General features: G+C 39.1%; 1 protein-coding gene across 1 annotated transcript in view; it reads right to left on the bottom strand.

The window, feature by feature from the left end:
* Nucleotides 1-3,518: 3,518 nt before the first annotated feature.
* The window catches only part of PIGS (phosphatidylinositol glycan anchor biosynthesis class S), a 66,412-nt gene continuing 44,128 nt past the window's right edge, over nucleotides 3,519-25,802 (bottom strand). Inside the window, exons 8-12 of the mRNA XM_053706200.1 lie at nucleotides 18,466-18,580; nucleotides 16,518-16,663; nucleotides 16,184-16,284; nucleotides 14,706-14,916; nucleotides 3,519-5,314 (exon numbers count right to left, since the gene is read on the bottom strand). Coding sequence (XP_053562175.1) covers nucleotides 5,039-5,314; nucleotides 14,706-14,916; nucleotides 16,184-16,284; nucleotides 16,518-16,663; nucleotides 18,466-18,580 — 849 coding nt within the window. The 3' untranslated portion in view covers nucleotides 3,519-5,038. The remainder of the gene's footprint in view (nucleotides 5,315-14,705; nucleotides 14,917-16,183; nucleotides 16,285-16,517; nucleotides 16,664-18,465; nucleotides 18,581-25,802) is intronic.

Below are 25,802 nucleotides of genomic sequence, written 5' to 3'. Positions count from 1 at the left end.
AGATTCTTGGAGCTGTAGCCAATCCGAATGGAAGAGCCACAAACTGGTAATGCCTGTCTAGGAAGGCAAACCTTAGGTACCGATAATGATCTTTGTGAATCGGTATGTGAAGGTAAGCATCTTTTAAATCTACAGTGGTCATGTATTGACCCTCTTGGATCATAGGTAAAATTGTCCGAATAGTCTCCATCTTGAACGATGGAACTCTTAGGAATTTGTTTAGGATCTTTAAGTCCAGGATTGGTCTGAAAGTTCCCTCTTTTTTGGGAACCACAAACAGATTTGAGTAAAACCCCTGTCCCTGTTCCGATCGTGGAACTGGATGGATTACTCCCATTAACAAGAGCTCTTGTACGCAGCGTAGAAACGCCTCTTTCTTTGTCTGGATTGTTGACAATCTTGACAGATGAAATCTCTCTCTTGGAGGAGAGTATTTGAAGTCCAGAAGGTATCCCTGAGATATTATCTCTAGCGCCCAGGGATCCTGAACATCTCTTGCCCAAGCCTGGGCGAAGAGAGAAAGTCTGCCCCCCACTAGATCCGATCCCGGATCGGGGGCCCTCAATTCATGCTGTTTTAGGGGCAGCAGCAGGTTTCCTAGTCTGCTTGCCCTTGTTCCAGGACTGGTTAGGTTTCCAGCCTTGTCTGTAGCGAGCAACAGCTCCTTCCTGTTTTGGTGCAGAGGAAGTTGATGCTGCTCCTGCTTTGAAATTACGAAAGGAACGAAAATTAGACTGTCTAGTCTTGGCTTTGGCTTTGTCCTGAGGCAGGGCATGGCCTTTACCTCCTGTAATGTCAGCGATAATCTCTTTCAACCCGGGCCCGAATAAGGTCTGCCCTTTGAAAGGTATATTAAGCAATTTAGACTTAGAAGTAACATCAGCTGACCAGGATTTTAGCCACAGCGCCCTGCGTGCCTGAATGGCGAATCCTGAATTCTTCGCCGTAAGTTTAGTAAGATGTACTACGGCCTCCGAAATGAATGAATTAGATAGTTTAAGGACTCTAAGCCTGTCCGTAATGTCGTCCAGAGTAGCTGAACCAATGTTCTCTTCCAGAGACTCAATCCAGAATGCCGCTGCAGCCGTGATCGGCGCAATGCATGCAAGGGGTTGCAATATAAAACCTTGTTGAACAAACATTTTCTTAAGGTAACCCTCTAACTTTTTATCCATTGGATCTGAAAAAGCACAGCTATCCTCCACCGGGATAGTGGTACGCTTAGCTAAGGTAGAAACTGCTCCCTCCACCTTAGGGACCGTTTGCCATAAGTCCCTTGTGGTGGCGTCTATTGGAAACATTTTTCTAAATATCGGAGGGGGTGAGAACGGCACACCGGGTCTATCCCACTCCTTAGTAACAATTTCAGTAAGTCTCTTAGGTATAGGAAAAACCTCAGTACTCGTCGGTACCGCAAAATATTTATCCAACCTACACATTTTCTCTGGTATTGCAACTGTGTTACAATCATTCAGAGCCGCTAACACCTCCCCTAGTAATACACGGAGGTTTTCCAGTTTAAATTTAAAATTTGAAATATCTGAATCCAGTCTGTTTGGATCAGAACCGTCACCCACAGAATGAAGTTCTCCGTCCTCATGTTCTGCCACCTGTGACGCAGTGTCTGACATGGCCCTAATATTATCAGCGCACTCTGTTCTCACCCCAGAGTGATCACGCTTACCTCTTAGTTCTGGTAATTTAGCCAAAACCTCAGTCATAACAGTAGCCATATCCTGTAATGTGATTTGTAATGGCCGCCCAGATGTACTCGGCGCTACAATATCACGCACCTCCCTCTGAGCGGGAGATGTAGGTACTGACACGTGAGGCGAGTTAGTCGGCATAACTCTCCCCTCGTTGTTTGGTGAAATTTGTTCAATTTGTACAGATTGACTTTTATTTAAAGTAGCATCAATACAGTTAGTACATAAATTTCTATTGGGCTCCACTTTGGCATTGCCACAAATGACACAGGTATCATCCTCTGAATCAGACATGTTTAACACACTAGCAAATAAACTTGCAACTTGGAAATACAATTCAATTAGAATAATATTAAAACGTACTGTGCCTTTAAGAAGCACAGAAGATCTATGACAGTTGAAAATTAATAAATTGAAACAGTTATAGCCTCAATCCTTGTAAACAACACAACTTTAGCAAAGGTTTAATCCCATTAGCAAAGATAACAAATTCTGAAAGCAGGAAACAAATTACAGAATAAACGTTTTTTATCTCAGTCAAACTATAATTCTCACAGCTCTGCTGAGAGAAATTACCTCCCTCAAAATAAGTTTTGAAGACCCCTGAGCTCTGTAGAGATGAACCGGATCATGCAGGGAATACAATGAGTTGCTGACTGAAATATTTGATGCATAGTAAAAGCGCCAAAAAACGGCCCCTCCCCCTCACACACAGCAGTGAGGGAGAACAGAAACTGTCAGAAAAACAGATTAAGCAACTGCCAAGTGGAAAAATAGTGCCCAAACATTTATTCACACAGTACCTCAGCAAATGAAAACGATTTTACATTCCAGCAAAAACGTTAAACATAATCTCTAGTTATTAAGCAGCTTTATGTATTTCTTACAGTGTAATTCTAGTGAAGTACCATTCCCCAGAATACTGAAGTGTAAAGTATACATACATGACATTATATCGGTATGGCAGGATTTTCTCATCAATTCCATTGTCAGAAAATAAAAACTGCTACATACCTCTATGCAGATTCATCTGCCCGCTGTCCCCTGATCTGAAGTTTACCTCACTCCTCAGATGGCCGAGAACAGCAATATGATCTTAACTACTCCGGCTAAAATCATAGCAAAACTCTGGTAGATTCTTCTTCAAACTCTGCCAGAGAGGTAATAACACACTCCGGTGATATTTTAAAATAACAAACTTTTGATTGAAGATATAAAACTAAGTATAATCACCATAGTCCTCTCACACATCCTATCTAGTCGTTGGGTGCAAGAGAATGACTGGGAGTGACGTAGAGGGGAGGAGCTATATGCAGCTCTGCTGGGTGAATCCTCTTGCACTTCCTGTTGGGGAGGAGTAATATCCCAGAAGTAATGATGACCCGTGGACTGATCACACTTAACAGAAGAAACATAATTTATGCTTACCTGATAAATTTATTTCTCTTGTGGTGTATCCAGTCCACGGCCCGCCCTGTCCTTTTAAGGCAGGTCTAAATTTTAAACTACAGTCACCACTGCACCCTATGGTTTCTCCTTTCTCGGCTAGTTTCGGTCGAATGACTGGATATGGCAGTTAGGGGAGGAGCTATATAGCAGCTCTGCTCTGGGTGATCCTCTTGCAACTTCCTGTTGGGAAGGAGAATATCCCACAAGTAATGGATGATCCGTGGACTGGATACACCACAAGAGAAATAAATTTATCAGGTAAGCATAAATTATGTTTTAGGTACCTCTCCACACTGACGAGACGTCTTAGATCATCTCACCTGACTAAACTGATTTACTGTAAGCAAAAAAAAAAAAAAAAAAAAAAAGATACCTTTTTTATTTTTCTTTTATAAAAAAAAAAATTGCAGTCACATTTTATCACAGCTAGAATTATTCTATGTACAACCTTGATTTATTCAGCCAACCTCTTTCCAGATATGCTACATGCTATACACTAAATTTTTCTAACATCCGTTGTATTTGTATGTTTATTGCTGTGTAGTTTGGGAAATCAATATTAATTTACGAGTTTCATTCTCTTTTTTCTTACACTGGCATTTATATGTTAGATACTCAAATGAATTTAGAAATACAGTTGTCAATGTCTATGAATAATTCCCTGAGATTCTTGCCTTTAACTGGGCTTCACAGAAGGGGCTTTGACAATTTTAAAATCCCAAGCTGGACATTTAAAGAAAGAAAAATGTAATTTGCAGAGGCTTAAAAGGGACATGACACCCATTTTGTTTTAATTATTCATATAGAGCAAGTCAATTTAAATAACTTTCCAATTTATTTCTATTAACTAATTTTTCGGTTCTCTTTGTATCCTTTGTCGAAAAGTAAACCTCGGTAGGCTCAGAAAAATTGCTGATTGGTGGCTGCACATATATGCCTCTTGCGATTGGCTTTCAGCTAGTTACCAGTAGTGCATTGCTGCTGATTCAACAAAGGATACCAAGAGAATGAAGCAGATTAGATAATAGAAGTAAATTGGAAAGTGGTTTAAAATTGTATGATGTATCTGAATCATGAAAGAAACATTTTGGATCTCATGTCCCTTTTAAGTCGCCTTAAGAGATATTAAATAAAAAAAAAAAAAAAACAGTATAATATACAATATAGCAAGAATGAACATTGCAATAGTTTTTTGGAAGAAAAAAAAAGGTTAAGTTAAAGTTGTATAAACAGAACATAAAATGATTGCTTGTGTCACACAACTGAACCCCAGAGATGAATAGTTCATTAGGTAATAAAGACAACTTTCACAGCTCATAGTGGACACAGGACAACTCTACAACCATGAAAAGAAGAGAACTATAATTTCATAGATTTAAATTGGTTTTTAGATGCAACAAAAATGACTTAAATGCCCCTTTAAGCATCTTTATAAATAATATGGACTTAGAATTCACTGCACAACCTCAAAAATAGATTGATTGCATGCACTAGGAGCCTATATTTGCTGACAATTAAATCAAGCTAGTTAGAAAATGCATTTGCAAAACATTGAAATAGAAGAGGTAGGCCTAGTTTCCATTGTTACAATGTGGAAACTGGTGTTAAAAACATTTATCTCCATTAAAGTCTATAGAGATTTTTTTAAGTTACCAATTTCCAAACTTTACCACGTCAATGGAAACTAGACCATAGTGGATATTTCTATATATTGCAGGCTTGCCCATTACCAGTCAAACAAAAAAGCTGTTTCATTGTTTTTATGTGGCATAAACAATCATATGTACATTAAGTTTATAAAATCAGTAGCATGTATAGGCAATAAATACATAATTCAACCAAGGTTCCTCTCTCTCTAGGAGTCCAGTTATTTTTTAAGAAACTCAGTCCACTTTGATTGAAGCTTTTTTGCTTGCCTTGTAATCCTTGGCTATCTTCAAAAGAGACATTAGTATAGGTACAGCCATGGGCAAGAACAAAGGGATATAAATGGCAAATTTCTGATCATCTGGAAAGTACAAAAGATGGAGGAGAGAGGGATCAAAAAATGCCTTCTCAGAAGACGAAATGGCCTCTTTACTAGCTTGAAAAGCAAATTCCAGCCTTCCAGATTCCAGCTCAGACAAGGCCATTTGAACTGAAGTAACAGCATGATATACCTGTGTAGAAAGCACACAGTTATTATTATACTTTATTTATAAAGCGCCAACATATTCCGCAGAGCTGTCCATGGGTACAATTCATTTAAATAAAACAATGATATAAAACTTGTAAGAAACAAGACTAAATTTTACAAACATATACAGGAGGAATTAAGGGCCGTATTCCCGTGGGAACTTACAATCTAGAAGGATAGGAGGTTGAGAAACAGGAGGTGATGACTGCAAGATTGAGAAAGATGTTAATGCAGTTAGATGAGGGAAATGTTAGGTAAGTGAAATTAATTTATTACTGAGTTGGGTGGTAGGCTTCTCTGAACAAAAAAAGTCTTCAGGGAGCATTTAAAAGAAGAAAGATTAGGGGAAAGCCTGACAGCATGAGGGAGAGTGTTCCAGAGGGTTGGTGCTGCACGACAGAAGTCCTGCAGTCTAGCATAAGAAGAGGTGATAGTCGAAGATGCAAGGAGCAGGTCATTATTGGATCTTAGTGGGCGGGCTGGAGTATACTTGTTGATTAGAGAGGATAGGTAGAGGGGAGCGGCGTTGGTGAGAGTTTTGAATTTAATTCTGCTGTGAATGGGAAGCCAATGAAGGGACTCGCGAGAGGTGCAGCAGATACAGAGGACTCGGGAATGTCCACATCAAAGAACTAAAGCACAAAATGATTTATTCTGGATAAAAGCAAGTATTAAATTTATTTCAAAGAAAAGTTGTTGTTTTTTTTTTTTAAATGTTGGAGACAGGAATAATAATGTTAAGTGTTTAAGTGCTATAGGACTTATCTGCTCATCCCAGTTCTCATTTAAGGCTGATTAAAAATAAAAAAAGTATATTGTTTCTTAAAGGGTCAGAGTAACGCAAGTTAATAAATATTATCTGTTAAAAATAAGTCAACAGTCCCATGGTCATCATAAAATATTCTGTCATGAGTGGCGGTCAACAACATATTAATGTTACTGCTGTAAGCTCAACGGCTCATCAGGCTTATCCAGCATGAAACTCAAAGGCAATAACAAGTCAGAATGTGTCCCTCCAGTGCTTTTTATCTGGCACTTAACACCCCAAATGATATAATGTTTTTGTCTATTTTAAACCCAGCAGTATTCTGCAGCACTTTCAGTGGGAATAGTTATGTGCTGCACAGCACTGTGTGACATTATATTGATGCCTCTTGCTTTAACCGTGCAATACTCCTGTGCCTCTTGTATCTCACACAGAGGGGCCGATTTATCAAGTGTCTGGCGGACATGATCCGCTGTAGCTAATCATGTCCATCAAAGATCGATAATGCTGTCGGCATTTATCATTGCACAAGCAGTTCTGTTGAACTGCTTGTGCAATGCCGCTCCCTGCAGATTCATGGCCAATCGGCCATTAGCAGGGGGTGTTAATCAACCCGAACAGGGGTATACATGCCCCATTCACATAGGGCCGTTCTAAATCGGCCCCAGAGTGTTCACCCACATTGCCCATCCATACAGTAGATTATTCGTATTTATTTATAGCGATTCAGCAGATTCCGCTTAAACTGTGAGTTTTCTCTTTTTGTGTAGCTGAGAGGATCTGTGTATACACAGGTATTTAGCACTTATGCATATATAAACAATATATTACTAAAGTACTGCTATTTGAAGTTTGTTAATATAAAAAAAAAATTTTTTTTTGGATTAATAGAATTTCTGCAAGTGCAAAAATGTTATTGCAGTTGTAAATGTTACTACCTGATGGTACCAACAACAATCTTATTTAAAATTTGTATTTGAAGTGCACAAAATAATGCTATTAGAATTGTGTACCTGTACTTGCAGTTCAAAAATCCTTTCAAATCAGTTCTACAGTGATAAAAATTTTACATTCACACAGACTGTGGTACAGTAAAAAGAATGTGTACATACATATATCTAACATTCCTGCTCAAATGTGTTAGTAATAACGTGTTGCATGATGTTGCAGGCGTCACTTAAAATCTACATACATCTAGCCTTCATAAACAGTGGATCTTGTGCTTTCACTCTAAGCCTACACTTACATCTTCAACGTGAAAACAACTAATATTAATGCAAAAAAAACAAAAAAAAAACATCTACATATTCTAAATCCAATCTTTGCTTTGAATGGATAATTATGTTAAGCATTAGGTTTTAAGAATAAAAAAAAAACATTTTACACAGCTATTGCAGAAATGTTTGATATTATGTGTGAATTTCAAATAATAATTGTATGACCCTTTAAAGTCTATTCTAACTTGAACTGTTCCTACCAGACAAGATAGTAACAGGCCTAAGTCCCAGGGCTAAACTGCTAAAAGCATTTGCTAAGTTAGAACACATAAATTGCTGTTATTGTTCCCTTCATCAACTATAGCCAATGTATGGTAGTGTAGAACAATCAGTTAATGGATTACAATGCAAATGTTCTACAATTAAACAAATAAAAGTGTTAAATCTGGCAATGCTTATATGGTTGTTACACCATTTCAGGTTTCGATTTCTACATAGAACAAAGGATGTATCTTAGTTTTCAAACGATTTCATAGTGAATAATTGTTTCTACTGATTTGTTTGTGTTTATCCAACAAGACCAACAGTCCCACGACCCCACGACTAGAATAATTATTTCATTATGTTCTATTTATATTATTAAAAGAAAAAAATCTAATACACTACATTGTATATGTAAACAATTTTAGAGGGACCGTCAACACCAACATTGTTTTTGTTTATAAAGATAGATAAGGCCTTTACTACCCATACCCCAGCTTTGCACAACCAACATTGTTATATTAATATACTTTATAACCTCTAAATTTCTGCCTGTTTGCAAGCCACTACAGACAGCCTCTTATCACATGCTTTTGTATTTGCTTTTCACAACAGGAGGCTCACACCCGTGGGTTGTGGATGACACTGCACTAATTGGCTAAAATGCAAGTCAATAGATAATAAATAAATAGCCATGTGATCAGGGGGCTGTCAGAAAATGCTTAGATAGAAGGTAATCGCAGAGGTTAAAAGTTTATTAATATAACCGTGTTGGTTATGCAAAAACATAATTTATGCTTACCTGATAAATTTATTTCTCTTGTAGTGTAGTCAGTCCACGGGTCATCCATTACTTATGGGATATATTCTCCTTCCCAACAGGAAGTTGCAAGAGGATCACCCAAGCAGAGCTGCTATATAGCTCCTCCCCTCACATGTCATATCCAGTCATTCGACCGAAACAAGACGAGAAAGGAGAAACTATAGGGTGCAGTGGTGACTGGAGTTTTAATTAAAATTTAGAACTGCCTTAAAAGACAGGGCGGGCCGTGGACTGACTACACTACAAGAGAAATAAATTTATCAGGTAAGCATAAATTATGTTTTCTCTTGTTAAGTGTAGTCAGTCCACGGGTCATCCATTACTTATGGGATACCAATACCAAAGCTAAAGTACACGGATGATGGGAGGGACAAGGCAGGAACACTTAAACAGAAGGAACCACTGCTTGTAGAACCTTTCTCCCAAAAACAGCCTCCGAAGAAGCAAAAGTGTCAAATTTGTAAAATTTTGAAAAGGTATGAAGTGAAGACCAAGTTGCAGCCTTGCAAATCTGTTCAACAGAGGCCTCATTCTTAAAGGCCCAGGTGGAAGCCACAGCTCTAGTGGAATGAGCTGTAATTCTTTCAGGGGGCTGCTGTCCAGCAGTCTCATAGGCTAAACGTATTATGCTACGGAGCCAAAAAGAGAGAGAGGTGGCCAAAGCCTTTTGGCCTCTCCTCTGTCCAGAATAAACGACAAACAGGGAAGAAGTTTGCAGAAAATCTTTAGTTGCCTGTAAATAGAACTTCAGGGCACGGACTACGTCCAGATTATGCAAGAGACGTTCCTTCTTTGAAGAAGGATTAGGACATAATGATGGAACAACAATCTCTTGATTGATATTCCTGTTAGAAACTACCTTAGGTAAAAACCCAGGTTTAGTACGCAGAACTACCTTGTCTGAATGAAAAATCAGATAAGGAGAATCACAATGTAAGGCCGATAACTCAGAGACTCTTCGAGCTGAGGAAATAGCCATCAAAAAGAGAACTTTCCAAGATAACAGCTTAATATCAATGGAATGAAGGGGTTCAAACGGAACACCTTGAAGAACTTTAAGAACTAAGTTTAAGCTCCACGGCGGAGCAACAGTCTAAAGCACAGGCTTAATCCTAGCTAAAGCCTGACAAAAAGCCTGAACGTCTGGAACTTCTGCCAGACGTTTGTGTAAAAGAATAGACAGAGCAGAAATCTGTCCCTTTAAAGAACTAGCAGATAAACCCTTTTCTAAACCCACTTGTAGAAAAGACAATATCCTAGGAATCCTGACCTTACTCCATGAGTAACTCTTGGATTCACACCAATATAAATATTTACACCATATCTTATGGTAAATTTTTCTGGTAACAGGTTTCCAAGCCTGTATTAATGTATCAATAACCGTCTCCGAGAAACCACGCTTTGATAGAATCAAGCGTTCAATCTCCATGCAGTCAGTTTCAGAGAAATTAGGCTTGGATGGTTGAAAGGACCCTGAATTAGAAGGTCCTGCCTCAGAGGCAGAGACCATGGAGGACAGGACGACATGTCCACTAGGTCTGCATACCAGGTCCTGCGTGGCCACGCAGGCGCTATCAGAATCACCGATGCTCTCTCCTGTTTGATTCTGGCAATCAATCGAGGCAGCAACGGAAACGGAGGAAACACATAAGCCATCTTGAAAACCCATGGGGCTGCTAGAGCATCTACCAGCACCGCTCCCGGGTCCCTGGATCTGGATCCGTAACAAGGAAGCTTGGCGTTCTGGCGAGACGCCATGAGATCCAGTTCTGGTTTGCCCCAACGATGAATCAGTTGAGCAAAGACCTCCGGATGAAGTTCCCACTCCCCCGGATGAAAAGTCTGGCGACTTAGAAAGTCCGCCTCCCAGTTCTCCACGCCTGGAATGTGGATCGCTGACAGGTGGCAAGAGTGAGACTCTGCCCAGCGAATTATCTTGGAGACTTCTAACATCGCTAGGGAACTCCTGGTTCCCCCTTGATGATTGATGTAAGCCACAGTCGTGATGTTGTCCGACTGAAATCTGATGAACCTCAGGGTTGCTAACTGAGGCCAAGCTAGAAGAGCATTGAATATTGCTCTTAATTCCAGAATATTTATTGGGAGGAGTTTCTCCTCCTGAGTCCACGATCCCTGAGCCTTCAGGGAGTTCCAGACTGCGCCCCAGCCTAGCAGGCTGGCATCCGTTGTTACAATCGTCCAATCTGGCCTGCGAAAAGTCATTCCTTTGGACAGATGAACCCGAGACAACCACCAGAGAAGAGAATCTCTGGCCTCCTGGTCCAGAGTCAGTAGAGGGGACAGATCTGAGTAATCCCCATTCCACTGACTTAGCATGCATAATTGCAGCGGTCTGAGATGCAGGCGTGCAAATGGCACTATGTCCATAGCCGCGACCATTAAGCCGATCACTTCCATGCACTGAGCTACTGATGGCCTTGGAATGGAATGAAGAACACGGCAAGCATTTAGAATCTTTGATAACCTGGACTCCGTCAGGTAAATCTTCATCTCTACAGAATCTATCAGAGTCCCTAGAAAAGGAACCCTTGTGAGTGGTAACAGAGAACTCTTTTCCAAGTTCACTTTCCACCCATGCAACCTCAGAAATGCAAGAACTATCTCTGTATGAGACTCTGCATTTTGAAAAATCGACGCTTGTATCAGAATGTCGTCTAGGTACGGAGCCACCGCTATGCCTCGCGGTCTTAGTACCGCCAGAAGTGAGCCCAGAACCTTTGTAAAAATTCTCGGGGCCGTAGCTAACCCAAAGGGAAGAGCTACAAACTGGTAATGCCTGTCTAGAAAGGCAAACCTTAGGTACCGATAATGATCTTTGTGAATCGGTATGTGAAGGTAGGCATCCTTTAAGTCCACTGTGGTCATATACTGACCCTCTTGGATCATGGGTAGGATGGTTCGAATAGTTTCCATTTTGAACGATGGAACTCTTAGGAACTTGTTTAAGATCTTTAAGTCCAAGATTGGTCTGAAGGTCCCCTCTTTTTTGGGAACCACGAACAGATTTGAGTAAAACCCTTGCCCTTGTTCCATTCGCGGAACTGGGTGGATCACTCCCATTACTAAGAGGTCTTGCACACCTCTTTCTTTATTAGGATCGTTGATAACCTTGACAGATGAAATCTCCCTTGTGGAGGAGAAGATTTGAAGTCCAGAAGGTATCCCTGAGATATGATCTCCAACGCCCAGGGATCCTGGACATCTCTTGCCCAGGCCTGGGCGAAGAGAGAGAGTCTGCCCCCCACTAGATCCGTTTCCGGATAGGGGGCCCTTCCTTCATGCTGTCTTAGGGGCAGAAGTAGGCTTTCTGGCCTGCTTGCCCTTGTTCCAGGATTGGTTGCTTTTCCAACCCTGTCTGTAACGAGCAGTAGCTCCTTCCTGTTTTGGAGCAGAGGAAGTTGATGCTGCTCCTGCCTTGAAGTTACGAAAGGCACGAAAATTAGACTGTTTGGCCTTTGATTTGGCCCTATCCTGAGGAAGGGAGTGACCCTTACCTCCCGTAATGTCAGCAATAATTTCTTTCAAACCGGGCCCGAATAAGGTTTGCCCTTTGAAAGGAATATTAAGCAATTTAGATTTAGAAGTCACATCTGCTGACCAGGATTTAAGCCATAGCGCTCTGCACGCCTGGATGGCAAAACCGGAGTCCTTAGCCGTTAGTTTGGTTAAGTGCACAACGGCGTCCGAAACAAATGCATTAGCTAGCTTAAGTGCTTTAAGCTTGTTCATGATTTCATCCAATGGTGCTGTGCGAATGGCCTCTTCTAGAGACTCAAACCAGAAAGCCGCCGCAGCAGTGACGGGTGCAATGCATGCAAGGGGCTGTAATATAAAACCTTGTTGAACAAACATTTTCTTAAGGTAACCTAATTTTTATCCATTGGATCTGAGAAAGCACAACTATCCTCCACCGGGATAGTGGTGCGTTTAGCTAAAGTAGAAACTGCTCCCTCCATCTTAGGGACCGTCTGCCATAAGTCTCGTGTGGTAGCGTCTATTGGGAACATTTTTCTAAATATCGGAGGAGGGGAAAAGGGCACACCGGGTCTATCCCACTCCTTGCTAATAATCTCTGTAAGCCTTTTAGGTATAGGAAAAACGTCAGTACACACCGGCACCGCATAGTATTTATCCAGCCTACATAACTTCTCTGGGATTGCGACCGTGTCACAATCATTCAGAGCCGCTAACACCTCCCCTAGCAATACGCGGAGGTTCTCAAGCTTAAATTTAAAATTTGAAATTTCTGAATCCGGTCTCCCTGGATCAGATCCGTCACCCACAGAATGAAGCTCTCCGTCCTCATGTTCTGCAAATTGTGATGCAGTATCGGACATGGCTCTCGTGTCATCAGCGCGCTCTGTCCTTAACCCAGAGCTATCGCGCTTGCCTCTTAACTCAGGCAAATTAGATAATACTTCTTTCATAACATTAGCCATATCTTGTAAAGTGATTTGTAAGGGCCTTGATGTACTTGGCGCCACAACATCACGCACCTCCTGAGCGGGAGGCGCAGGTACTGACACGTGAGGAGAGTTAGGCGGCATAACTTCCCCCTCGATGTCTGGTGATAATTTCTTTACCGGTAAAGACTGACCTTTATTTAAAGTAATATCAATACAATTGGTACACAATCATATTTCTATTGGGCTCCACATTGGCTTTTAAACATAATGAACAAGCAGATTCATCTGTATCAGACATGTTTAAACAGACTAGCAATGAGACTAGCAACCTTGGAAATTACTTTCAGAAAATTTTCCAGCAATGTAAAAAACGCTGCTGCGCTTTTAAAACACAAAAAAGACAATTACAGTTGAAATAACAATGAACAAATTCAGTTATAGCAACCAAATTTTATATTAAATGTATGAAATCAGCAGAGGATTGCACCCAATAGTAAAGGATGATTAACCCCTTAATACCCAAAAAACGGATAAATAATTAACAGTTAACGTTTTTATCACAGTCAAACACACTGTCACAGGTCTGCTGTGACTGATTACCTCCCTCAAATATAAATTTTGAAGACCCCTGAGCTCTCCGGAGACGTCCTGGATCAAGGAGGAAGAAACAGGAAGACAATGATTGAATTTTAACTGCGCAACAAGGCGCCAACAAAAGGCCCCTCCCAGTCATATTACACAGTGGGAGACCAGCTATAACGGTTTCTATGCAGAAATATACGTTAGCCATGTGGAAAAAAACATGCCCAAAGAGATTTATCACCAAGTACCTCACAAAACGATTAACATGCCAGTAAACGTTTTAAAAAACAACATTTCATATGTTGAGTAAAGTTATCACTAAGCCTGCTACCAGTCGCTTCTACTGCAGTTAAGGCTCATACATTATTACAGTATTACCAGTATTTTTTCAGTCAAATTCTATTCCCTAGAAAATAACTCTACTGTGCATACATTTACCAGCCTGATACCAGTCGCTACTACTGCATTTTAGGCTGTACTTACATCATATGGGTATCGGCAGTGTTTTCTTAGTCAATTCCATTCCTAGAAAATATTTTACTGCACATACCTCATTTGCAGGGGACCCCGCATGCTATTCCCTTTTCTGAAGTTACCCCACTCCTCAGAATGTGCGAGAACAGCCAGTGGATCTTAGTTACGTCTGCTAAGATCATAGAAAACACAGGCAGATTCTTCTTCCAATACTGCCTGAGAGAAAAAACAGCACGCTCCATTGCCATTTAAAATAACAAACTTTTGATTGAAGAATAACTAAGTAAAAAACTCCTAACTCCTCTCACAACCTCCTTCTTTGTTGAGTGTTGCAAGAGAATGACTGGATATGACATGTGAGGGGAGGAGCTATATAGCAGCTCTGCTTGGGTGATCCTCTTGCAACTTCCTGTTGGGAAGGAGAATATATCCCATAAGTAATGGATGACCCGTGGACTGACTACACTTAACAAGAGAAACTGGGGAATGGTTAATAAAGGGATTATCTATCTTTTTAAACAATAAACATTTTGGATTGACTGTCCCTTTAATACTCAACTTTCTTTACTTCTATAATATAATTGTGTTGGTATATAAGAAATGCTAAAAGAATATGTACTTATAGACAAGAAAGTCTCCTTACAATCGTAACTACCATTTCTGATCAACTGAATTTTAATGGCAACATTTTTAATAAGAAAAATATATGAGTGAGTCCCTATATGGAACATGGTCTAAGATTTTAGTCAAGGGCAATAGATAAGAAGAGGGGGAGAAGGGGATAGGATGGATCTATGCTCTAAAGACATAAATAGCTGACTTACTTCAGAAGCCACGTTATCATTAATAACAATGTTCCCAATCTGATCCAAAAGCTGAGCCAATGAAGTCAATGTTGTGGTCACTGTAGCAATGTTTTCAACAGCTCGTGTCCAAAGAAGTGTGTCCAATTCCCAGTCTGTTAGCCCCTCATTCCCTGGGGTCTCTAACTTGTAGTTTCCTGGTACAGACACATCTGTAATTCCCAAAAGTAACCTGTAGATACAATTGTGATACAAACACAAATTAAACTCCAAAAAGTTTAGGTGCTTTAAAAAAAAACTAACAACAAATAAATAAAAACAATTTTTGGATGCATGATTGCATTTTTGAATTTATGTTATATTTACACATATACAGGGACCTTTCTATGCAGTATGTTTCTCGCTCTTGTGGTAGCACAATATTCAGAGGGGTGTCTCCTTGTTGCAAACAAAACGTCTTCAGGGTGATACCCTTATATATGTCCTATTACCTATGTAATTTTCCTGTCAATTGCACTTCTGCTTCTACCTTTTTGGATGGAGGTAATCCATGCTGCAGATCTGCAACACCACCTGACCTCTATCAGGGCTATCTGCCTTTTTGCTGGTGGTCTCATTATGCAGGACCTCCAATGTGCAAGAACAAAATTACCGTAGGGGTATAACCACTGTTGCAAAGATCTCAGAGGTTTGCATTATTTCTGGCTACTGGTTTCAGCAACTGAAGAGGCAAGGAAAGTTTGGTGAAGTTCAAGCTGTTCATCACTGGATCTATAGGTTGCAACTGAACCCAAGTCTAAATAGTCCTTCACATCAGGTTTATGCTGTTTATTATTAGTTTTCTATATAAAAGTCAGTTTGCACCAAATTCTATGCCAAGTTTTGAAATGTGCATTATTTCCATGTCAAATTTTTGACAATAGGAATAACATTTTACTTGATAACACTAAAATGTTTGAATTGACACAAAAGGTCTCTCTGTGTTTTAGAAGGCTAGAAAATACCTTCTTTTAGCTTTATATCAGCAGTGATCTTACAGGTTTGGACAAAAAAAAAAAAAATCAGACATGGAGGGAAATCACGCAAAATCTTTGGAAGCTTTTTTAAACATTTTATTGTAATGTATTTGTCTCTCCACATTCATAATCCTGCATAGCTAGATAAACAACTTTGTCTACAAATGTCCTTTCTAAAATACTTTTCAGTAATGACCAGAATTCTAAGAATCTCAGAAGAGCGCAGAGGCTTTAGAACATCGGACCCTAAGACTCTTCATCTATAAAAAAAAAGTGTCAGAGCTTTTATCAATCTAATTCACCAAATGCACTAGGTACAGACTTTTCCTTACTATAAATTCCTAATTGCATGTTAACATCGAAGTAGTAATTTTAATACACCCCTTCTATTGCATAGATGCATTCTGTTTTGGTAATAAGAAAACATTCTGCATGACATAGGGAGAAACTTAATATAATACAAGTTTAGCACAAAACACTTACCGCAACTGGGTTAAAAACACTTCCATCACTCGTACCATGTCAATATCAATACGTAATGGGAACTCAATTTCTCGTTGATTTTCATAATCAACATTATAGACCTAAAAGAAGAAAAAACAGGTAGCATAAGAACTATGACCTAAAATCACCTAGACAAGCATGTAATTAACGGTCACATTCTCATGAACATTCTTTATACACAAACAAATAAAATCTACCCTCTTTGGATTGTCGAAAAGACAACTTCAACTAATAAAAAGGTCTGATTTATCCATCTATCTATGCTTGCAGGTAAGCACAATAGCAGATCTATAGTTAGAGACAACAAACTTACCATGATCCCTCCCCAGCGTGGGCTGTGAAATGCATTGCTGGGAACTCTACTCCCATCTTTGTCGTGGATGTAAAGAGGTGAATGAGAATATTCTGGAACGTACAGCAAAAAGTTTAACACTGGATAGAGTGAGGCAGCACTGGAACCTGTAGACACAAAACACAATAAAAGTAATGCAATGCAGAAAAGAGGCAACATATGATGATGCTCTAAATAAGGAATATTAAAAAAATAAAAATCGCTGTTCCCCTGGTTCTCTCTAGGAGGGTGAACTCATTTTTTTGAAAATATCACTTATTCTGAGAAAAGATGTTCTTATTCTAAGAAAACAACTTTCCAAATTACTCCTATTATCAATTTTGCTTAGTTTCCTTGGTATCTTTTGTTAAAGAGTAATCCAAGGCAAGCTCAGGTGTGTGCACGAGTCTTTAGCCATCTGGCAGCAGTGTTTGCAACAATATTTATAGCAATGTTAAACATAATGTTATAATACAGAAAATGCTAATAGCAAATGTATAGGATAAGAGTAACTTGGTGAAATGAAAGTTCCAAAAGCACTGATATGCCTCAATGAAGGTGACTTCTGAGAGTATTAATCAGTATGGCATCAGTTCCCAAGTATAAAGGTAAGTCCTTTGGGTAGATTAAATACTCAGTGGTGTCAGTGCAATGAAAGGCATAATCTTGTACCATGAGGTGCCAGATATATAATGTCCAAAAAGTCACCAATGCAAACTGAGTGAGACAGTACTTATCTCCGCTTCCGGGAATTGGTGCAAGGAGTAACAAACTGTAAGTTGTGTCCAATCATAAAGACCTCTCAATCTTCGACCAGCCCGTGTATATGGCAGCTGCGGACAACCTCCGCCGGCGTTTCTAGTCAGGCGATGAAGCCCCCCAGTCCCGTCGGCAGGAAATGGCCACAGGGTGCTCACACGTCCGTCTTCAGTGAGTGTTCCACCCACTCTAACGTCAAAGCCACAGCGCTGAAGGTAGGAGCCAGGTGATGAGGTCAATTGGAGAAAAGTGAGATGCACCAATCGTCTGCAGGCAGGGCTTAAGTCTACGCTATAAGTGGTATCCCATCCGCTATATAAAATAAAAGATTTCCCAAAGGAAAGGTGGCAAAGAACCGGAGACAAAAGACTTTGTATGCTTGTATTTATTCAGCAAAGTTGCCAAGTATCAGGTAGATAGACAAAACGACACCCAACGCGTTTTGCGCATGCACGAAATGCGTCAGGTGTCGTTTTGTCTATCTACCTGATACTTGGCAACTTTGCTGAATAAATACAAGCATACAAAGTCTTTTGTCTCCGGTTCTTTGCCACCTTTCCTTTGGGAAATACTTTAATGTTAAACATGGCTGCAAATACTGCTGCCACAGAGTGTATGTAGCATTTAGAAAACATTGCTATTAACATTGTTGCAAACACTGCTGCCAGATGGCTAAAGACACGTGCACACTTCTGAGCTCGCCATGGACTACTCTTTAAAAAAGGATACCAAGGAAACACAGCAAAATTGATAATAGGTGTAATTTGGAAAGTTGTTTAAAATTGCATGAATGGGAGGGAGAAAACACAGCGCAAATTGATTATCTATTGGACAGCAAAGGAGACAAATATCACTTAAAAAGCTGCTTAATGGGTTTGGCCCTGAATTGCAAAACAATACAAGTATATTTCTGATGCATATATAAAAAATAACTTTAATACACCCTTATGTTATTTGTATACCTCCAAATTTGTGAAGCTACTATATCTTCAAATTCTTTTAAAATAAATATGCATCACATTTTTGTTAAATCTTAAAATATACATAATATATACAGTGCAGCCATAAAAATAAGAAGATTTTAATAAAATCTAACTTTTTTCAAACATGTAAACACAGACATCCAATTAATTAGTAACAGTAAATCCCAAACTAATCAAAATTTTCTTACCAAGTCTTGCCTCAACTGGGTTAATGACATGAGGCAGATTGTGTGCATTTAGGATGTAGCTGGATGTGGCTTTTTCAAAGCGAGGTGTAACTCCAAGTACAGCGTAATATAACATCTAGGGGAGAAGAAGAGATAAGACACGTTACATTGAGTGATTTTACTAGCCAAGGTAGTGTTTCCAAACATATTACAATGAGAAGAAAATTATATTTATATATATATGTGCATGTGTAAAACATACAGGGTACCTTTATTTCATTTAAGTACAAGATTCTAATATTTAATTATAATGCCATAACTTCATTTACTGTTATTGTTCAATGGTTTGATATACTATACAGGGATGCTGGGTACAATATGATATGCCTTTGTATTGCCATAACAATTTAAAAAAGCTTTAAGATAAAAAAAACATAATTTATGTAAGAACTTACCTGATAAATTCATTTCTTTCATAATGGAAAGAGTCCATGAGTTAGTAACCTATGGGATATACATTCCTACCAGGAGGGGGCAAAGTTTCCCAAACCTCAAAATGACTATAAATACACCTCCCACACACATACTTTAGTTTAACGTATAGCCAAGTAGCGAGGTGTAAAAAGGAGTAAAAAAGCATACAAAAATGAGGAACTGGAAAATATATTGTGCTTTTATACTAAAATATATACCACCAAAAACAAGGTGGGCCTCATGGACTCTTGCCATTATGAAAGAAATGAATTTATCAGGTAAGTTCTTACATAAATTATGTTTTCTTTCATGTAAATGGCAAGAGTCCATGAGCTAGTGACGTATGGGATAAAATACACAAGATGTGGAAGTCCACAGAAGAGTCACTAAAGGGGGAGGGATAAAATAAAATTAGCTATTTCCACTGAGATATTAAATCTACAAAATAAGTTCTTATAAACAGAAGAATCAAACTGAGACAGCTGCCTGAAGAACTGAAGAAGCAAATACATCAAAATGTTAAAATTTAGTAAATGTATGCAAAGAAGACCAAGTTGCTGCTTTGCAAATCTGATCAACTGAAGCTTTATTCTTAAAAGCCCAAGATGTGGCAACTGATCTAGTAGAGTGAGCTATAATTCTCTGAGGCAGAGACAGACCCACCTCCAAATAAGCCTTGTGAATCAAAAGCTTTAACCAAGATGCCAAAGAAATGGCAGAGGCTTTCTGACCTTTCCTAGAACCAGAAAAGACAACAAATAGACTAGAAGTCTTCCTGAAATCCTAAGTAGCCTCAACATAGTATTTCAAAGCCCTTACCACTTCCAAAGAGTGTAACGATCTTTCAAGCGAATTCTTAGGATTCGGACACAAGGAAGGAACAACAATTTCCCTACTAATGTTGTTAGAATTCACAACCTTAGGAAGAAATATAAACAAAGTCCGCAAAACAGCTTAATCCTGATGGAAAATCAGAAAAGGAGCCTCACAAGAGAGAGCAGATAATTCAGAAACTCTTCTAGCAGAAGAATTAGCCAAAAGGAACAATACTTTCCAAGAAAGTAATTTAATATCCAAAGAATGCATAGGCTCAAAAAGGAGGAGCCTGCAAAACCTTCAAAACCAAATTAAGACTCCATGGAGGAGAAATAGACTTAATAACAGGCATGATACGGACCAAAGCAGTGAATATCGGGAAGTTTAGCAATCTTTCTATGAAATAAAACAGAAAGAGAAGAGATTTGTCCCTTTAAAGTATTTGCAGACAAACCTTTATCTAAACCACCCTGAAGAAACTGTAAAATTCTAGGAATTCTAAAAGAATACCAAGAGAATTTATGAGAGGAACACCATGAAATATAGGTTTTCTAAACCCAATAATAAATCTTCCTAGAAACAGACTTACGAGCCTGCAACATAGTATTAATCACTGAGTCATAGAAACCTCTATGACTAAGCACTAAACGTTCAAATTCCATACCTTCAAATTTAGCGATTTGAGATCCTGATGGAAAAACGGCCCTTGAGACAGACGGTCTGGACTTAAAGGAAGTGACCAAGGTTGGCAACTGGACATCCGGACAAGAGCCGCATACCAAAACCTGTGAGGCCATACTGGTGCTATCAGAAACAAATGCGATTGTTCCATTATGATCCTGGAGATCACACTTGGAAGAAGAAATAGAGGCGGAAAAATATAAGCAAGTTGGTAAGACCAAGGAACTGCTAACGCATCCACCATCTCCGCCTGAGGATCCCTGGACCTGGAAAGGTATCTGGGAAGTTTCCGGTTTAGATGGGAAGCCATCAGATCTATTTCTATCAGATCCCACATCTGTACAATCTGAAAAATAAACATCTGGATGGAGAGACTACTCCACCGGATGCAAAGTCTGATGGCTGAGATAATCCGCTTCCCAATTGTCTACACCCTGGATATGAATCGCAGAAATTAGACAAGAGTTGGCTTCCGCCCAAGAAAGTATCCGTGATACTTCATTCATTGCTAAAGGACTGCGAGTCCCTCCCTGATGATTGACATATGCCACAGTTGTGATATTGTCTGTCTGAAAGTGAATTAAAAGTTCTCTCTTTAATAGTGGCCAAGCCTGAAGAACTCTGAAGATAGCACGGAGTTCTAAAATATTGATTAGTAACCTCGCCTCTTGAGGTTTCCAAACCCCTTGTGCTGTCAGAGACACCCAGACAGCTCCCCAACCTGTGAGACTTGCATCTGTTGAGATCACAGTCCAGGAAAGACGAACAAAAGAGGCCCCCTTGAATAATCCGATGATGGTCCAACCACCAGGACAGAGAGAGTTGAATGTTGGAATTTAAGTATATCAATTGTGAGATACGATATAATCCCTGCACCATTGATTCAGCATGCAAAGTTGCAGAGGTCTCATATGAAAACCAGCAAAGGGGATCGCGGCCGATGCTGCAGTCATGAGACCTAAAACTTCCATGCACATAGCCACTGAAGGGAATGATCAAGACTGAAGGTTTCGACAGGCGGAAACCAATTTCATTTGTCTCTTGTCTGTTAAAGACAGAATCATGGACACTGAATCTATCTGGAAACCTAAAAAGGTGACCCTTGTCTGAGGAATCAAGAAACACTTTGGTAATCTGATCCTCCAACCATGTCTTTGAAGATACAACACTAGTTGATTCGTGTGAGATTCTGCTAAATGAAAAGACTGAGCCAGTTCCAAGATATCGTCCAAATAAGAAAACAGTGCAATACCCTGCTCTCTGATTACATATAGAAGGGCACCGAGAACCTTCAAAGAGATTCTTGAGCTGTCGCTAGGCCAAATGGAAGAGCGACAAATTGGTAATGCTTGTCTAGAAAAGAGAATCTCAGAAACCGATACTGATCTGGATCAATCGGAATGTGAAGATAAGCGTCCTGTAAGTCTATTGTGGACATGTAATGACCTTGCTGAACAAAAGGCAGAATAGTCCTTATAGTCACCATTTTGAAAGTTGGCACTCTTACAAAACGATTCAAAATTTTCAGATACAGAACTGGCCTGAATTTTCTTTCTTTGGGACAATGAATAGATTTGAATAAAACCCCAGACCCTGTTCCTGAAACGGAAATGGTAAGATTACCCCTGAAAGCTCTAGATCTGAAACACACTTCAAAAGAGCCTGAGCTTTCACAGGATTTGCTGGAACGTGAGAGAGAAAGAATCTTCTCACAGGAGGTCTTACTCTGAAACCTATTCAATACCCTTGATAAACAATGCTCTGAATCCATTGATACTGAACAGAATCTGCCCAAATGTTTTGAAATAATTTCAATCTGCCCCCCACCAGCTGAACTGGATTGAGGGCCGCACCTTAATGCAGTCTTGGGGGCTGGCTTTGGTTTCTTATAAGGCTTGGATTTATTCCAGCTTGAAGATGGCTTCCAATTGGAGCCAGAGTCCTTAGGGGAAGGAGTGGTTTTCTGTTCTCTAATCTGACGAAAGGAACGAAACCGATTAGAAGCTTTATATTTACCCTTATAATTTTTATCTTGGGGCAAAACAACTCCCTTCCCCCAATGATAGTTGAAATAATAGAGTCCAACTGAGAACCAAATAAATTATTACTCTGGAAAGATAGAGATAGTAATCTAGATTTAGATACCATGTCAGCATTCCATGATTTAAGCCATAAAGCTCTTCTAGCCAGAATAGCTAAAGACATAGATTTAACATTAATCTTGATAATATCAAAAATAGCATCACAGATAAAATGATTAGCATGTTTAAGCAAACGAACAATGCTAGACAAATAAGGATCTGTTTCCTGGTGTGCTAAGCTATCCAACCAAAAAGTTGACACAGCCGCAACATCGGCCATAGAAATGGCAGGCCTGAGAATATAGCCAGAATGTAAATAAGCTTTCCTTAGATAAGAATCAATCTTCCTATCTAAATGATCCTTAAAAGAAGTACTATCTTCCATAGGAATAGTAGTACGTTCGGCAAGAGTAGAAATAGCCCCATCAACCTTAGGGACTTTTTCCAAAAACTCCAAATTAGCCACTGGTAAAGGATATAACTTCCTAAACCTAGAAGAAGGATTAAAAGAAGCACCAGGCTTAGACCATTATTTAGCAATCACATCAGAAACCGCATCTGGAACAGGAAAAACGTCAGGAGTAATTACAGAAGGTTTAAAAACAGAATTTAAACGTTTACTGGTTTTGTTATCAAGAGGATCAGACATCTCAATACCCAAAGTAACCAATACATCTTTGAACAAAGACCGAATATATTCAATTTTAAAAAGATAAGAAGATTTATCAATTTCAATGTCTGAAGTAGGATCTTCTGAAGCAGAGAGATCCTCTTCAGAGGAGGATATTTTAGTATGTTGTCGGTCATCACAAATTTCATCAGTTTATGAGAAGTTTTAAAATACCTTTTACGTTTATTAGAAGGTGGAATAGCAGGCATAGCCTTCTGTATTGCATCAGCAATATAATTTATAATATCAACAGGGATATCATGTACATTAGATGTTGAGGGAACAACAGGTGCTGTACTAGTACTAATAGAAACATTATCGGCATGCAAAAGCTTATAATGACAACTGTTACATAATATAGCCAGAGATATAATCTCAGCTTGCTTACAACAGATACACTTAGCTTTGTTAGAACTGTGTCTAGGCAGCATGGTTCCTACAGTAGCTTCTGAGACAGGATCAGACTGATACATCTTGCAAAATGTAAAAGAAAAAATAACCTTTAAAACAAAATATCCAATTTCCTTATATAGCAGTTTCAGGAATGGGAAATGCATATGCTAAATAAGCAGAAAAGCAAACAGCATAGCCCTCTAGAATGTAAAGAGAACAGGGAGCATAAAGGAAGTGGGGTAATATAACTAAAAATATATATATATATATTTTGGTGCCAAGTATGACGCACAAAGCAAAGTGAAAAAAAATTTGCCACCAAACATCCGGAAATGATGCAACTCGTGTCATAACAAGAGCACCAAAGAAACTAACGTCAATAAAGAAGCAGGAAATGACGAAACTTGCGACACTATAGACGCAAATTTGCGCCAATACATTTTTGCGCCATAATTAACAGCATTTTGCACCCTCGCAAGTCTAGATTTGCCCGCGAATTAAAGTAAAAAACAAGTCAAATTGGAAGAAAAAAAAAAAAAAAAAAAGACTAAACCCCAGGTAAGATTTTTTTTTTTTTTGTTGAAATCTTTTTATTTATTTTCACAGAATGTAAAAATTATACATGTTTCATCAACAATAACAATAAAACTGAAAAACATGAACAATACAGTCTACAAGCTCAGGTCTATATTCCTTAATACCATAGTTTTGGGTGTTATCTAATTGGTTAAGGTTCTAGCTCTATTTACCTTTTCCATATACATTATATAGGGTTCCCATTGTTGGATAAATTGGTTTCTAGAGTTCAGTATAGTTGCTGAGGTACTGGCCATATTATAATGATAGTCAATTCTCTTCTTGACATAATCAAATGTGGGGATCTACCCTCCAAAATCTTGCTATTGAGATCCGTGTAACAAAGCTTGTTCTGGGGATAAGTCGATCTCAGTTTCAAGAATAGTACTTAAAAATGCTGAGGTTAAATCCCATAACTTTTTAACTTTCTCACACTGCCACCACATGTGCAAATATGTCCCATTCTCCTCACATCCCATATAACACCTATGGGGACCATCTGCCTGGGTTTTAATCAATCTTGTGGGGTACATGTACCATTTAAATGCCACCTTGATAAAATTCTCCTTTAATATTGCATTTGGAGAAAATGATAAGCCTCTGTCAAGGTTTGTCAACCAGGTCTCTAATGTCCAAGTTTGATTCAATTCTTGTTCCCACTTGGTCATAAAAGAACTTTTCTTATTGCCAGTTCCCTCACTAAATGCCGGATATAATAGAGCAATCAGTCCCCTCCTATAGTTTTTTGCTAGACATATTGTTTTTAGTGTAGTATTGTCTGGGGGTATGTTGGGTCCCATTATTTCTCTTATCCTAGATGTAAGTTGTAGATAGTGATACCATTCGCTTTGTTCAGGGGTTCCTAATTCTCTGTATTGGGAGGTCAGTATTTTATTGTTAATAAATGCGTCCGCTATACGGTAGAGACTTTTGTTCTCCCACTTCTTCTGAATATGTGTGCTAATGAGTGAGGTGATAGGAACCAATGGGGTCAATCTTGATCTAATATTAACTAGGGGAAAGGCCTTGGTCAATTTATCCCAGATGTAGGTCGTGTGACTAATCGAGACATATTCTTTGATATGTCCTGGCCTATGTTGTTTCGTCGCCCAGAGAATGACCTTCCTACCTCTAGTATATCTTTTTCTAATTGCACCCATTGAGGTGATTGACTCATGTACCACTGTGTGGTCTGTGCCATTCTGGCAGCGTAGTAATATGATACCAGGTTTGGTAAACCAACCCCTCCATTTCTCTTATGTCTCATTAGATTCTGTTTATTTATTCTTGCTCGTTGTCCCTGCCAAATGTATTTTAAGATTTCTTTTTGTAAAATATGTAGCTCTGCAATAGGGATGGATATTGGGAGAGTTCTAAATAAATATAATAGTTTGGGGAATACTGTCTTTTTGATTGATACGATCCTTCCATAAAATGATAACTTGTATTTGGCCCACCTAAGTAGGAGTTCTTTAATCTGCGAGAATATGGAGATATAATTTTCCTTATACAATTTATTCACATCACTTGTGAGGTTGACTCCTAGATATTCAAGGGATGATTTAACCCAATTAAATCCGAAATTTATTTCTATCAGTTTTTTTGTTGTGTGTGGGAGATGAGTGCTAAGGGCCTCACATTTCCTTTCATTAATTTTATATCCTGAT

Source organism: Bombina bombina, chromosome 3, assembly GCF_027579735.1.
Source record: "Bombina bombina isolate aBomBom1 chromosome 3, aBomBom1.pri, whole genome shotgun sequence".
In the NCBI taxonomy this organism is placed as follows: Eukaryota; Metazoa; Chordata; class Amphibia; order Anura; family Bombinatoridae; genus Bombina; species Bombina bombina.
This window is presented reverse-complemented; position numbering and strand designations above follow the sequence as displayed.